Source organism: Rhipicephalus microplus, chromosome 3, assembly GCF_043290135.1.
Source record: "Rhipicephalus microplus isolate Deutch F79 chromosome 3, USDA_Rmic, whole genome shotgun sequence".
Classification (NCBI taxonomy): Eukaryota; Metazoa; Arthropoda; class Arachnida; order Ixodida; family Ixodidae; genus Rhipicephalus; species Rhipicephalus microplus.
The window spans coordinates 20,626,053-20,642,468 of record NC_134702.1 but is presented as its reverse complement, the minus strand read 5'-3'; the positions used below and the strand labels follow the sequence as shown (position 1 = coordinate 20,642,468).

The 16,416-nt window shown below is 42.5% G+C and overlaps 1 protein-coding gene across 6 annotated transcripts in view; it reads right to left on the bottom strand.

Annotated features, from left to right (window-relative positions):
* LOC119180957 (phosphatidylinositol 4,5-bisphosphate 3-kinase catalytic subunit alpha isoform-like) overlaps nt 1–16,416 on the bottom strand; it is a 46,789-nt gene that overhangs the window by 20,687 nt on the left and 9,686 nt on the right. For all 6 annotated transcript variants that reach the window (XR_012894198.1, XM_075889030.1, XM_075889032.1 and 3 more), the window contains exons 5-13: nt 13,903–14,150; nt 11,050–11,277; nt 10,018–10,206; nt 8,525–8,797; nt 7,912–8,103; nt 5,889–6,050; nt 4,435–4,538; nt 2,532–2,700; nt 1,899–2,005 (exon numbers count right to left, since the gene is read on the bottom strand). Coding sequence is in view for 5 of the 6 variants with exons in the window: in XM_075889030.1 (XP_075745145.1) it covers nt 1,899–2,005; nt 2,532–2,700; nt 4,435–4,538; nt 5,889–6,050; nt 7,912–8,103; nt 8,525–8,797; nt 10,018–10,206; nt 11,050–11,277; nt 13,903–14,150 (1,672 nt within the window). In the remaining variant the exon portion in view is untranslated. The remainder of the gene's footprint in view (nt 1–1,898; nt 2,006–2,531; nt 2,701–4,434; nt 4,539–5,888; nt 6,051–7,911; nt 8,104–8,524; nt 8,798–10,017; nt 10,207–11,049; nt 11,278–13,902; nt 14,151–16,416) is intronic.

Genomic DNA, 16,416 nt, shown 5'->3' with positions numbered 1-16,416 from the left:
TGGTTCTTTGTTTTCTCCATTCCCTCACGTACTTTTCCCACACATCGAACTTCCGCTTTGCTTCAACCTTGCTTTCCAACTCTGCGAAGAGGATCCCTTGCCGCATGAAAGCAGTGCTGTACTGTTACCAGTGTAGCAATGGCAGTTTGGTGTCTGTTGAGCAGCTTCGTAAATCGCACACATGACTGTTCGCAAGGGAGATAAAGGCAGATATTGTGAACACGCATGAGGGCAAAAGGTCATGAACATGCTTGCGCTTGCATGCATGAGGCACATGTGACTAGTTATTTGGTTGAGTTCCCCGTGAAGTGCTGCCAGCCCACACGGCGCTGCCATCCTTTCCATGGAATGCCCGTGGTGCTTTGCGAAAAATCTGAATTTTTGAATCGCCTAGTCAGAAAGCGCTGTTAGGGCACACTGTCCACTAATACGAGAAACGCGTGCCACGTCTTTTGCGAACGGTAAACGTCACATTTTTTTGCGAGCGAGAGATGCATGTTGGGTTTTTCGCAACAGATAAACATATGTTGCATCGCAAGCTAATTGCACTGTCATACCCGTATGCAGCGAGCGCCAGTGTTGTTGCCGATTTCGCCCAACAGATGCGCTGATGCGGGGGCACTACCACTGAAGCCATGATGCCGTCGGCGGCCCGTCAGTAAAAAATGCTGTGTCTCTGATGCACCATTGCCGACACCTCCTTGTCTAGCCACCATAGCTGTACCGTAGTTTCACTATTGACGTGGCAGATCATAAAAGTGTCCGGCTCCGAAAGCGGCGTGCGCACGTTTGGAGACGGCAGTTCCATTGACTCCGTTGCCTCTGCGGCTGATGTTATTGATGCGTCGAATAGCAGTGAATCTGAGAAGAACAGCCGGTCGTCGGACCACTCAGAAAACTCGATGTTATGAGACCAAGTCGACTTTACGATCTCGCATATAGATAGACTTCAGGTCAACCCCCAAACTTTGAAAAGCCATTTTACGAAAAAAAAAAAAAAAAGAAACGTCAACTTATAATCAAATATATACTGGAGTCAATTGCCACAGATCGTTTCAACCACTTGAGGTTTTTTTAAGGATTACTGGTATCATACAGTACATAAGCCTTGAGCATTTCACTTCCGCTGAAATGTGACCACTATGGCCAAGACCGAACGCCCATTTTTTGGGTCAGTAGCCAAACGCAGTAATCGCCGAGCCATAACAGTGGCTCATCAGGATGCAACAAAAAATAGAATCAAGTCAAACTGTTCACTATAGGCACCGATTCTGCATTTCTTGAGCACCACCAATTATTCAATGCATGCTTTCCATGTACACGCAAGTAAGTTCCATTCCACGAGTGTACTGTTGACCAGAACACCAGCTAACCTCTAATGCACAGACCACTGTATTCTAGTCTCTATGTGTGACACCTTACATCTTTCACTGCAATGGTTGTTCTGCCATTTGGAACTATTTCCAAGCCTGCATTTATAACTAGTGCGAACAAAACCTGAGAATGAGTGCACCAGTTTTTAAATGTTACAGCTTACATATTCCATTCCTACAATTGATATGCTATCCTTATCTTCTACTCAATAGAAACCAATATCCTAGTCCACAAGCATTTTTACGTTCCTGATCGAGTGAATTTGCAACAACTACAAATAAAATCTGCAAATGTGTGCAAAGCTACAAGAGAACCTTGCCCCTCTTCTATAATCACAGTCAGCAATGAGATGCAGGAGTCAGAGATGCTTCATTTGTCACGATCACCGACAGGTGTGCAGCTATTGTGGCAAGCTCGGACATAACACGGGATTTAAAGAGGTAAGACATATTATTGCACATGGTTCTCATCAATGAAAGAAAGATGCTTGGAACTTTACGTGCAAGTTCGGGAAACGTACTCACATCAAATCACCTAGAATGCAGCTGTTGTTCAGGGGCGACGGAAAATGCTGCAAAGCTTCTAAAAAGTCTGGTTTGGAAAACTGCTCTATGAGATACTTGAGCCGTTCCTGCAGATTGGAAATGATAAAGAAAGTACCGTATGTAACACATGCTTTGAAAAGAACCAGCAACATCTTAAGTTGTCACGAAATGTCTTTAATGTTGCACTGCATTGTATCCCAAATCTCTGCTGGAGGGTACACAGGGGGGAATATGAAGGGGCAGCTGTGCTGCCAAAAACTGAATGTTGGTGTTGAGAGCACTTTTTTTCTTTATTTTGTTTCATATGTTTGAGATGCTTGAAAAAACTCAATTCAGACATATGCAGTGTCAGAATATAGCAGAATTTTCCAGGCAGCCAGGTTACAAATATGCCTACAGAAAGATCAGACTGTTGGAATTTGTTTTTATGGCATGTTCTGAAGATGTTGCGACGCAGTGTGGTCTTCACACCAGCCTTGTTCTTACAATGTTACTTTCAATGAAATCCAGCTGCAATTAGCACTCGCCCCATAACCACCTTCCTGCCCTATGAAAAATTTGTGCCACTTCATAATTTATTGGCGGCTGGAATTAACAAAAATAAAGGCTGACCTTAGGCGTGTCATCCTTCCTCTCCTTGAGTGAGTCGGTGAGCTGTGTTAGCTTCTCCAGTGCACCGACCTGGCGCACCACTGACTTTAGGTGGGTGCCAATACCTCGACAGAAACCTTCCAGCAAGAGGCCAAACCGGACCGCTACTGAAGGGTCATGCATTTCAGACCTGTACCAAAACAAACGACTGATCAATTTGCGAGATTGGTGGATTGACCATTGTAGTTCAACGGCCCAAAGTGACTATGGCTATAAGTGGCTCCACAGAAGGGCAAGGGGGTATATAATTATATTCTGATCACCTAGAGTTCCCTTACCATGTGCCTAAATCGGAGTACACATGTTTTTTTTTTTTCATGTTTGCACAATCACAGATGGTTTACATGATTGGTAACTCATGCCCTCTAGCTCACAGAAGAGCACTAGAATGTCTTTGTGAACTAACTAAGCCTTAAAGGGGTGTAAAATACGAACACTAATACAGTAAAATCTTGGTATAGCGAACTTCATGGGACCGTCGTAATTTGTTTGTTATTTTGAAAGGTTATAGTGAAAGCCCAAAAGTTGACCATAAATACTTATTTTCCACTAACCAAAAAGACTTACCTTGACAACGGTGGTTCCTTGAACTCGTTTTTCACGATAAAAAACGAATGCCCAAGTGAACACCAAAAAATGCACCCCTATTGTTGTTTTTTTTTCTGACGTGTGCAGCACAAACTTTGCAGCACGAAAGCCTCCAGCTCATCCACATGCTCTACTTTCTCCTTAGCGAAAACAGCTTCCACTTATTTGTCGCAAGCAGAGATGAACTCATTGTAGTAGCACCGTAGCTAGCGTGAACGCGAACTTGCTTTGCAGACACGATAAGTAAACACCGAAAAGATGAACACGATTGACAAGGCTTCCTTAGAGAACACCTATACCCCTTTGGCCTCCAAGATCCCATATAGAAGTGACAAAGACAAGAAAAACCCCAAGCGTCGCCGCTGTCATCGCCTTTTCCTAAGAAAAGAAAGAGCTAAAACAGAAAATTTTTCGCGTTTCAGTTTTGTGTTATGCTCCCTCGCTGTCTCAGGTTTTCCGTGCCCATGCTTCCTGCTCCGCAACTCCCACTCTGCCCTCTGCCTCGCTGACCTTGCCCTCTCGTGCTGCCCTCGCCCCTCCTCTCTACCCTTGTACACCTGCAGCGTCCGCGTTTCAATAAAAAGAAAGAAAAGTCGCCCTTTCGTTTTTTTTTTTTTCGCTCGACACCGTCACGCGTCTTCAGAGATGCAAGGCATCCGTTCTCTGTGTCGTCTGCCGGTGGTCGCAATGAATTTCAGAACATAGGTTCGTAGTACTGAGGCATTGTTAATATAATGTGGAACTAAATTAGCACTCATTATTCTGAAAAGTTCGGTATACTGAAGTATGTAGTTACGAAATGATTTTACATTGAAACTACTAGCAGTCGGCGCGGGATTTTTTTAAAGTTCGTAAACCTAAAAAGTTTGTTAAAGTAGAGTTTGTTTTACTGAGATTTTACTGTATGTAGAATATGTTTCGTTGGTAAATAAAGGTTCTGAAATACCAAATACATACTGTGACAATGAGAAAAAGACTTGTAAACCAGCAATGATGATACAGCAAATGATAGGAGGCAATGTCCCGCTGACACTCCCACATCAAACAACTGTGATGTCATAGATTTTGAGAGGTCCTTTTTAAGCTTATTCAATGATTTTTTGGTAAACAAAGCCTACACGAAGTTTGAGAGGGTGACACGACAATACTACCATACTTATTTTCACTGCACAATGAGAGGGCCTGGACATGAAACAATAGATTTGAGCAAACAATACTCTGCACATCCTGGAATGTAGAATTTACCATTACAAAATTATTAAGAAAAGCGACTCACTTCAAATGCCAGAAGAAGAAGTGTCCAATGTTGTAGTTAAGCAAGGAGCGCCTGATGAGAAACTTGCCAAGGTCATTTTCGAGGTATGGCTCGTACTTCAGCACCTGCAGTGATCAAAATAAGCATTTCGACCATGCTATGACTAGTAAGATTGGGAGAGCCTTTCACTACCTGTTTTAGCATCAAGTTATAACAGTGTGAAGTCAGTTGATGAGGTGACAGTATAGGAGGTAAAAAAGACAGATGCCACAAAATGATAAGTTGATCTTGAATGACATCCCAACTCGCACTTTCTCAAAATAGACATTACGAAAACGTTTAAATGTGTTATTATAGACATTTTCATAACAACTACATGCTGAACAGACAGAAGCACAAAAACAGAAATGTCCACTAATTTTTTTCAACACCGACTGTTGCAATGGGAGCCCTGTTTGTTAGTGAATTGAGCAGTGAAGATCTGCTCACGACATGAACCTCTGAAGCATGGAAAGCTTCACTTGCGCAAAACAGACGTCAAGCATCGAAGAATGCAATTTTGTCTTAAAGGACCCGCCAAAGTACTCGAGTTAAACACCAGGGACTTACAATTAAACTTCGATATAACGAGCCCAGATATACCAAAATATCGGTTACAACGAAATAAATAAAGAATAGTTTTACAATAGATATTGTGTTAAGAATTTACTTTTGTAACAAATTTTTGAATATAACGAACTTATTTTCATTTATTATACAATATCGTTATAATGAGGTATCAGTGTTTCTTTTTTTTTTTTCCTTCACTACCCTTCCTACTGGTGTAATCACCTCCTTGCCTCTTATTTCTTCATAAAAGGTGTGGACAATGTCACCAACGAGTGCAGAGCCCACCAAGCTTTCGTGCTCTTTGGCTGGATGCTGTTATTACCGCATGCGAAGTAAAAAACACACATAAAAAGAAAGTATACGAGACAAGGCAGAATGGGCGGTCGACAGCATGGCAAAGCTGGGTAGGAGATAGTGATGACTGGTGTCCCTTGTATACGAACCAATCGAGAGCTTTTTCCTGATAACTTCATATGAACAGACTGCTGGTGTCATAATTTGTGTCAAACACGCAGCACACATCAGGAGAAAAAAATGAGCTGATTCCATGTGTCTTCAGAGGCTGTTTAAAAACCCTTTATAGTTTGTGCTGACAGTTACAAGAGTTGCAAAAGAAATACACTCACACCTCGATATAACACACCCAGACGTAACAAAATAAGAGTTACAACAAATTAAATCACGAAATCTTGCAAAATATATAGTGTTAGGAGCATACTTCCATGAAAAATTTCTGAATATAATGAACTATATGATGAATATATTATAATATAATGAATATAATGCAACTTCAATATAATGAGGTCCAAGTGTGCGCACAACCTTGCTGAAATATAAAACACGCTCTGAGCTACAAGCTTTCCGACCTGCACGAGCTGAAGAAGGTACTGGGACAGCAGCTCGTCCGAAAGGCCGTCCAGCCACTCGACGGCATACTTGCGGACGAACATGTCCGCATATTTGCAGTCCAGCAGTTCAAGCGCAGTTTCGGGAGACACCCGTTTCCACTTCTTCAGGAGCCGGTACAACTGGAGCGGAAGAGAAAGGACGAGACAAAAGCTTAGATAACTAAAACATGAAAACAACTTACATGTGGTGCTCTATCGCACAAGCAGAGCACTTAAATTTACGTTTGAGTAAATAGCAAATTTTAAGTTAGAAGCGAATAGACATTTGGTTTTAATAACTTCAAATCGATTTGGAAATGTATGCATCACATATTATAGAGCAAAATGAGCATATTTGTCATGACCTAACTAACCTACAATCTTTTTTCTTTTAGTTTGAAACAAGGCAAGCACAAATATTATACATTCTGGTTAAAAAAAAAGCAAAGCAACATTAAATAGTAGCAGGACTTCACTTACTGTAGAATGCAAGTGATAACCAGTAAAATATGTTAGTTTAAAACATACTATACTTAGAGCATACAGGCCGACATAACAAGCTTTTAAACTTAAAAAAGGAAAAATTTGTAAGATAGTAGTACCGTAATTACTCGAATCTAACGCGCACCTTTTTTCCGGTTAAGCGAGTTCATAAATCGCATGCGCGTTAGAATCGAGTACGAAAAAAAAAAAAATTAATACGGTCGTTCTATTGCCATTGGCAATCCAAAATGGCCGCCCCCTACGTGCGTCGGCATGGCGCGTCGGCCATTTCTGCCTATGTGTTTCCCATGTGTGGCACTTCGTACGTGTGCTAAGAGGTTCGTCATCTTGGTGTGCATTAGCATCGACGGCATGGAAGGGCCGACTCCAGACGAGTACACCACGGTGCGGCCTTTAAAAGAAAAGTCATCGCGTGTGCCGAAACGGACGTAAATCGGGCTGCATCGCGGTCGTTCGAAGTTCCCGAAACGTGCGTGCGGGACTGGCGGAAACAAAAGCAGAAGATTGTCAACAGCAAAGCTTCACGCAAAGGCTTCAGTGGACCACAGCAGGGTCGGTTTCCGCAAATTAAAGAGCTGCTCGGCGAGTATGTGCTTAAAGCGAGCGGCACGGCGGCCCGTGACGACAAAACTGCTCCAAGTGCGGGCTATGCAATTAGCTTTAGAAAAAGGTCTAATGCGGAGCCAGTTTAAAGCGAGCAGGTGCTGGCTAACTAACTTTATGAAGAGGAAAGGCTTTCCCCTCCAAGGGGAACGGGCATATGCGAAAAGTTTTGCGGAGGAGTACGATGAAAAGCTTCACAGTTTTCAGAGGTTCGTCCTAAACTTGCGGCACAACAACGGCTACCTACTTGGGCAAATCGGGAATGTCGATTAGACACCTCTTTACTTTGACATGCCTGGCACCACAACCGTCGAGAAGAAGGGGGCGAAGCAAGTTTGCAAGCTGACATCGGTCCACGGTAAAACTACAGTGACGGCAATGCTCTATTACATGTCAGATGGGCACAAGCTTCGCCGTACCTCATATTTAAATAGAAGACGCTCCCGAAAGGAGTCGTTTTTTCGAGTGGTGTGATCGTGCGGGCCAGCGAGAAAAATGGGTGTGCGTTGCAATCGATGTCATAAGTTTTTTTTTTTTTTTCGTCGTGGAAATCGGGTGCGGGTTACAATCGAGGGCGCGGTAGAATAGAGTAAATACGGTATGTTCATTTACCCTAGAAATAAGGCTTTGCGAAAGTGAGAAAGGTGTTTTCACGGTATGGCACCCCTTTATTGCAGCAAAACCACATTTAGAGGGGAGTTACATGAGGACTAATTATACACCTATCGTTCATTTCAAATACTTTGAAATTTCCAATACTCTAAATTCAACTTAAATTTGAATACGTTAATATTCGTTCATATATTCAAAGTGCTCAAATATTCGCCCAAGCTTACTTAAGTCACTTTCTGGTTCATCAGTGATTCCGCCTCAACAATTACAGGCAACAACATACCTGAGCCACATGATCACGGCAGTTCCATTTGCTGGCGTCAAGCAACTTAGGCAGCGAATTGGGCACAGTGTAACAGTAGTAGCGCATTCGCCACAGAAGCATCTTCTCCTGCTCCAAGATCTCGGACAGTGGGTCTCGTTTGATGATCTCGTGGATTTGATCCTTGTCGTTTTCAGTCCAGTTCTCTGGACTCTGCACCCAAAAAATAAAAAAAGAAAAATCACAGCTGCTGCAACTGCCAGTTTTAAAACCTTAAAATACCGACATAACGAAATTATATTGTAGCAGAAAATTTCATCTTATTGCAAGTTTCTATCACCGGTGAAACATTCGGATGTTTCAAGGGCGCAGCTGAAGCTTTGCCGCTCCTCACACGTTCAAAACAGATTCGAGATATTTTGCAGCAATCAAGTTGTGAGGCAATACACTTTGATACAAAGTTCATTTGACGGTTACTAGGAAAAATGGTTTAGGACACCTTTATTTCAGTTGTGCGAAAGAGTGCATCAACTGTGTTGGCCTTTAATTAGAGTAATTCGTGAAAATCTACTGCCGCCAACTGCCACAAAAGAGCACTGCCTCCAAGTAAAAAAAAAAGAAAACACAAACATACCTCCTCTCCCATGGACTCTAGAGGCGAGACAAAGGAGGCGTACTCCTCAATCTGTTCCATGGTAGGGAACAGCACCTGCCCCGAAAAGCGGTCCAGCTCGATGACGAGGCAGGGAGCCTCGCGGTTGGGGTTGGAGCCCGTGCTGCCCAGTGGGTTGAGCAGCTCGTCCATGCCTTTTGGGACAGGCCACAGGTGCAGGTTGACCCGGCCGCTCAGTAGCACACTCTTGTAGTCAAACAGGCTCACATTGCCCCACGCGATGGCACAACGCTCCTGTGGCCGAAGTCGGAAACTAGTTGACTGAGTGAACTTTTCAGGTATAGCTCACTGTCACACAGCATAGATTTGGCATTCCAAGTGCCGAAACAAGCGCTTTTCATTCTATTTATAAGAGGTGCTAATACCAATTTTCGAAGGTTAGTTTACTTCACCACACAAATATCCTGTACACAAAGACGACCCAGCACAATCGTGAAGCTCCGTAAATGATGATAAGATATTTTATTTTAAAATAAAAGTCGATTTTTGCACAGAGCCCATACTGACACTGACGCTATCGTGACACAAAGCTACAGTGTCAATTAAGGTGACCTCACACACTGGTATGGCTAGTTGTGATGACGCTAGACATCGCAACTAGCCATACTGCGAGTCATCAAAAACATTCAAAATGGCTGCTTGGGTGCCACCAACGCAGCCAACGAAGCGCAGCCCTGTGCGAACCTCACAATATCTTGCATGAGCACATGACAAGGACCTCAAACAGCGTTGTACAAGCTTTCCAGAACATAAAATGATATTGCTATAGTGCGGCTCAGTTTGAGCGTGAAGAAAAGATGCTATACAGTCAAGAAGGGGAAAAAAGAGACGACACTTTTTCCCCTTCTTGACTGTATAGCATCTTTTTTTTTATGCTCAAACTCAGCTGGACTAAAGCAATATAATTGTATCATGCACCAAATCGGCCAGTGAGCAGTACTTGTCGATTTCAAGAACATACTGTATCCACTTTCCTAGGGTGCACTCCCGCTTATTATTACATTTTATACTCTTGAGCGCTCTGCCTTTCATTTTAATAATATAACAAAGAAAACAAGTTCCAAGACTGCTCACCAGTGCAATTTATATCAATGAAGCAAAATGAAATTACAGCATGCAGTGTTTCTCCAGCACCTTCTAAGTTCAGAAGCTGCATAGCAGACTTAGTAAATGAAAGCCTCTTAAACAGAATTGCTGCTCAAGTGGAACAAATGCCTCAAACGTGATTGGTTCCATACTTGAATTCTACATTCCTGTTCCCCTTTCAGTAAACGAAACTCTTGTTTGTTAGACAAGCCGTGTTCTTCCTGGTGCCTTCAGGTTCTCTTTTATCAAGAGTCCACTGTGCGTTTCTCTACAGATCTACGAAATGATTATAAAGCACTCAACATGACAACCCTTCCAAGTTTGCACAAGACAGAAATAGAGCGGAACCAAAAGTCGCTGAAACGCACCTCTCGTTTCTTGCGCTGAGAAACGGCGCATATAGAGACACACAATCTTGCCGAGCGAGGAATGTCCGGAATGTACATCTGAAACTCTAGCAGTTCATCCCACTTTGGGTTCGAGTGGGACACATGCTCGGTGTCCCGGAAAGGGCACAGGGCATCTGTGCCGTGGTAGATGCCAACACGAACGTATATCTGCAAGGAAAGGTGTAAAAAGATAACTTAGAAAAACAAAAAGCAAAAAAAACAGTCACCTCTTTTAAATAGGCATGATCTTAAAAGCCAAGCACGACATTTTGGGCCACACAGAGAGTTGAAGGGGCCCTGCAACACAAATTAAGCAAGTTGTTTTCATCATTTGGATTTGAACTGCGGAATGCCCCGATATCACGCACAAGTAGCAGTGCCAAAAACAAAGTAGCTATAGTTTTCTTTCTATGGAAAAACCACAGTGTTTTCAGACTAGAGCAACACACAGCAGCTATTTTTGTGAGTGGATGTGACGCTTCCTGATGTGGAATTGACGACATAGGCCATGCATTTTGATTGGTTCGACACGACAAGTCGCTCGTAATATTCACACAGTTCCAGATAACTACCACTATTGTGCACTAGAAATTATAAATGCACCTTTTCTACTTCCTCATATATAAAAGGATTTACGTTTTGAAATATGAAAACATTGCAAAACAACGCTAAGAGCGCTGCACATCAGCCACTGCGAAGCGAGTCATCTGGTATGCCTTTATGAGAGGCGCACAATGATTATAAGCGGCTTTTTACGGCAGTGAGAGAGCGAAATGCGAAAGGGAACATTTTTTTCTCGTCATCTGATGGGGTTTTGAAGTTTGGAGGCTAATAACTTCCGTTATCGTGTACCCATTTCAATAATTCTTTTTGCATTCGTCTCAGTATTTGGCGCTGCACAAAATTCAGAAAAAGCGTTGCAGGGCCCCCTTAAAAGGTGTGCTGCTTAGATTCATACTTAATTTTGTCATGATATCACACACACTGAAAAATACAGCATGCAGGCCGTACCTTGTCAACATCCTTAACGTTAACGTACGAGGCTCCGAGGATCTTCACCCGGAATGACTCATCAACTTTGTACAGGGAGACTGTGGGTTGCGTTGCCGACAAGGATGGGTTGCGCCGGACATATGATGGAGTGATATAGTTTGAAGGCGGGATGGCTTTATATACAGCGTCCTTCAGCATCAGCATTAGCTGCGGTATCTCTCCTTTGGCTATGCACGTTCGAATGTACTGCAACAGAAACCGGTAAAGAAACACCCACCAACCTCAGGGGCATAAAAAAAGAGTAGAAGCACTCGAACACGAAACAAGGAGAAACACAGAGGGGAAAAAAGTTCAGCAGACAATCAAGGAGCACTGAGTGAAATTTCGAAATGGAAATGCGTCCTCCATTTGGTTGCTTGCTATGCATACGTTTTTTTGGATACTAAATATAAATTGCAACCATCGCCTCGAAGTTCTTTTGTTTCGAGCGCAAAGAGCATAAGAGGGACATTTAGCACTGATTTAAGAATCACTGTCATTATGACACATTTTGGGAGACCAGGTTTCCAAGTTTTGCCGATGTCACATACAAGGTTGCGGAGCCCATACAACACAACCGACACCTGATGGCAGTTATTGTTGTTTACTCCCTTTGCTATGTTGTCAGGCTGCTCTCAATGTGGTTCTGGCCGCTCTCGCCAGTGGTGTTTCAACTACCATAGCAAACAACGTTCCTTTTTCTTTCAGGGTGGCACACTCTCGACGGTACGTTGAATGCATGTCAAGGGGGCGAGTCGCATGCCAAGGGGGCGAGTCACAGAGATCCCGCATGCACAGCCCCGATTCAAACAGTGCAGTCTGAATGTCACCGAAACTCGAACACACAAAGTCTTGTGCCACTCCACCGTCAGGTGACATCACAACTAGTAACAATTGAAGATGCTAGAATCATTTGCACAATACAGTAGACTATCATTAAATGAAACCTGAAATGACAGAGGAAATGTGCTCCATTTAGCAGGAGTTCTGTTTACTGAGAGATCTACAGGGGTGCTGGACACAAGTACAAAACCAATCATATCAAAGGCAGTCGTTTAACTTGAGCAGTAGTTCCAATTACCAGATTGCCGTTACTGAGAGTCTACTGTATATTAGAGAATCTATGCTTCGATTTCGGTATTAAAAATACGAACTACTAATGAAAGCACAAAAGTCGCAAATAAGAACTTGGCAGTTGGGGTCCTGAAAAAGACTCTAAAAAGAAAAACTAGTTTTCTCATATTGGCAAATTACTCGTTTAAGATACCAAAAAATGCCTTGTTTCTGCAAGAAGAGTTTCAAAAAGTGAAAAAACGTGCAAAAGTAAAACTTGGGTGGCAAAGCCACCTCCACACCAGGCACCATGGTGTCATAGATTTCAATGCTGCCCACTAGGGTCTGAATTGTTTATAATAAGTAAAAATTAAGTACAACGTCGTCTGAGGGAGCCACAGATAACATGCCAAGTTCCAATAAAACTTCGTTAATTCAAAGTCACTGAGACTGAGAAAAGTCTTCAAATTAGCAGGCTTTCGAAATTAACAAAACATGCCAAAAGTGACTGCAAGAAACTTTCAATTATTGAGAGTAATCAGCAGTGGCCATCGCCTGTGCCACCTAGTTTCCAGTCCCAAGGGTTATGTCTTCCAAAAATGCCTTGTACCAATTATGCACCAAATGAGGGAAAACGGTGGGTCAAGCTGCTGTAAGCGTAAAAATAAACATACAAAATTGAAAAAGTAAAAGCGATCTCGTCATCGACTAGAATGTGTGCCTGCTGAATTGAAGTCATGCTTCATTGCAATACAATGGTGACACGCAGGCAGCATTTCACTTGCTATTCGAATCGTCAGCTACCCTTTGCCCATTCTGTCTGATAAAAAAAATAATTTTATACCAGCCATTGTGAAGGAATTCGCCATGCATTTTGGCTGAAAAACATGATCATTGTTTTTTGTTTTTTGTTCTTGAACTGAGTTTTTGAAGTAGGTGTTGGAGGCCAGAACTCTGCCAGCGGGGTAAGTGCAGAAATTGTTGGAGCAACCACCAACTGGAGATTCCCACACATCTGAAATACCATTTGACTGACTTTATTATTATCCTGATATTCTGGGTAAATCATGATCGATCCGCTGACGTTGCGATAAGCGTGCGACACGCTGCCGCCCGCGTGTTGCTACTGCTACGCTGAAGCACGTCTTTTTCGCAGGAACATTCGAGTCAACCACAATTATACCTCTTCATTTTTTCTTTTTTTTTTTTTTTTTTTGCACTGGCAGAAGCGAGGCTGGGGTGCTTCAGTTGTCACTCATTAGTATCACTAGACTGCATTGCCCTGTGGCACCTAAAAGCTGTCGCTTCCCTTAATTTCCAGCGAAATAGAGATTGGGAATCGGCACACAGCACCAAACATTTTTGAAATAACCAGTCTGGTGCCGACCCCCACTTCAAGTTATCCAATTAAAATTACATTGCGAAATACGGAACTGCAGAAATCCTTCGAATTAATTGAAATTTTGAAATAGCCAAGTTCAAATTAATAAGGTTTCACTGTGATTTCATTGTGTCAATGTGGCCTAAATGCCAAAAAGCACTTCGATATTCATGACGTCATCATAGGAGAGTTTGGCAGAAAATTTAAAAGTGAAATTTTTGACACTGATTTTCTCATCTTTTAATAAAACCTATGGTAGTGAAATTTCAACAGCATAGTTTTTATTTATCAGTCTAAACCAATTTACTGTTTCACTTAAGTGTGCCTGCCTTTAAGGATTCATTTACAATACGCATGGACAGCAACGGCCAACGAAAAGGACCAGACAGGGGACCCACCTTGTATCGACACAGCGGGTACGACTTGAGCAGGTACTGGTTGACCCCGCACACCTTGAGCAGGTAGTTGTGCTGGTGCTCCTGAGCCATGGCGACCTGCTCTTCGCGCGACAACCGTGAGCATTTGAGCTTCTTGAGGATGGCCTCGCGAATCACGGCCTCGGGCACCGTGTCCTTGTGCAGCTCGAGCGTGTGCTTCTGCTTCTCCCCACTGTCCGACAGTCCCCACACGCACACCATCACCAGCCCTGGCACAGGACAATAAAGACAAGAGGAGCGGAGCTATTTTTGTGAACTGCTGCGACACTTACAGCGCATGACATCTACATGTGCTGGAAGGAGCCTTGCTGTAGCCCCTCCTCAGACGTTACGAAATCTTAACTAACCCTAAAATCAATCGTTATTGGCAACCAGCTCCCTACCACCCTGACCTACCACCTCAGTCAGGTGGGACAGGTGCAGGATAGATCAGGCGGCATGAGTGCGGACATATTCCCGCTTTGCTCATTGCCAACATGATGCTTTGGCGGGCTAGTTAACGTGAATTCGTGATGACTATTTTTAGCATGAAACGACACAAGAAAGGTGACACGAAAATGTGCTACCCTAAGCTGACATAATTAATTGAGTCCCTCCACTTTTTATATGGTCCAGAACCAGGAGGACATGTGTCGTGTACACCGTGTAAAAAAGTAGAGTGACACAATAACTTATGCCAGTTGAGAGTACCACTTTGTCCTGTTGTCTTTCTTGTGGTGTCGTTTCACGCTGAAAAGTAAACACTATGCTCATTGCCCTTTGGCGTTGAAGGTATTGGCTTTACCAGTTTTCATTACGAGGAGCATTCATTTCTGATCACAAGAAATCAAGCTGCCAGTAGTGCCCTCCTTTCCTCATTTATTCCTGTCACGATGCACTGCTCAACTCAGCAGTGCATATCTTCTCTTTCTTCATCAATCGAGGATGCCTAACAAGTGGGTATCAGCAGACCGACTCGTCTTGACTTACTGAGTGATCCTAATGGATGCGACAAACAATTTGAACTGCGGCGTAAGGGGGAAAGCAAAGATAAAGTATGTGTGAAAAATAAGGGGTTTTCTGTAACAGTATGTAGACACATGTCCTCTCTCAAAATTACTTGCCTCAGCATATCGTGGAATGAAAGCATGTTAAAATCAAATATTGTATTAAGGAGTATGGTAAAAATCAGTACTTTATTTTTTGTCTCCGTATTCCTCACCCATGATTCCATTAATTATCACTGCTTTATTAGTATCATCAATTAATCATAGGTGCCCATAATATTTTGCTGAGTGGCTTTTGGAATATGACTATTACTTACTAATCAAGTGCAAGCTAGACAAGCTTTTTTATTTCTCTTTGGTGTTCTCTTTCTTTCCCTCTTTTTTCTCTTCTCCAGTTTCTTTACATGTCTTTTTTTCCTATTTATTTATATTTCCTTCCTATTTTCCCCATCAATTTCCTCTCTCTTTTTATTTCTCGCTTGCTTCCTTTTTTTTTTTCTCAATTTTTATAAATGCTCCTGCCTGCACTACGCTAAACAAACGACAGTCTATGAGAGCCCCGACCCCTGGAGTGCTCCATGTCATCAAGGCTATCGAACAACAAGAGGATGAAGACTTCTCATAGCCACGAGCGTGCGTTCAATATCCTACAAATGTTTAGGTATGCTACATGTAAATTGTGCCTGCGTTAATATCGTCATTAAAATTTCTGTTTTTCTTAGTACCAGAAAGTACCGTACATCAAAGCAGAAGTCGACAGATGGAAAACTGAGCTTAACAAGCAGAGGTTAATGCATATACAGAAGCGAACGTAAGACGCAGTTACTGCCCACCATTATTTTTTTCCTCACTGGCTTTGTCTTATCACTAGAAGAGAGATAAAAACCACGCCAAAGTATATTAGGTCTGCTCTTTCCTTTCCGTAAAAATCAGAGATGCGTCATGAATGAGGTTACAGGCCAAACAATTGCAAACTAAAAGGGGAAAAAATGTGCTCAACACAAATTTATAAACAAATGTACACAAATATGTGAGGACATTCCTACAAGATACTCCACCAATGCAAAAGAGAAAAAGAAAGAAAAATGGTTCGCAAGGCAATAGAGGTCTAAAGTTATCGTGCACATCGGCTGTCGCGACAATTACAACAAGCCTCCTCATAAAAATGCTACTTCTCTAGGTTGAAACTTTCATGTGTTTCCTGATGCTGACTCCTTCGTTTCACAACCCAAAAAATGTTGAATCCTCTTTTTCTTTCACTGTTAGCTGAGAAGGAATGGGACACTTTCTAAGGATTTCTGAGGACATTACAACAAATGATAGAAGTCACACCAAGTATTACTTGTCTGGCCAAAATTTTCAAGCAGCAAAGCAGATACCTGCGCAGTACTAATCCCTAGCACCTGTAGTTACCGTAATTATTCGAATCTAACGCACACCTTTTTTTCCGGTTAAGCGAGTTCATAAATCGCATGCGCGTTAGAATCTA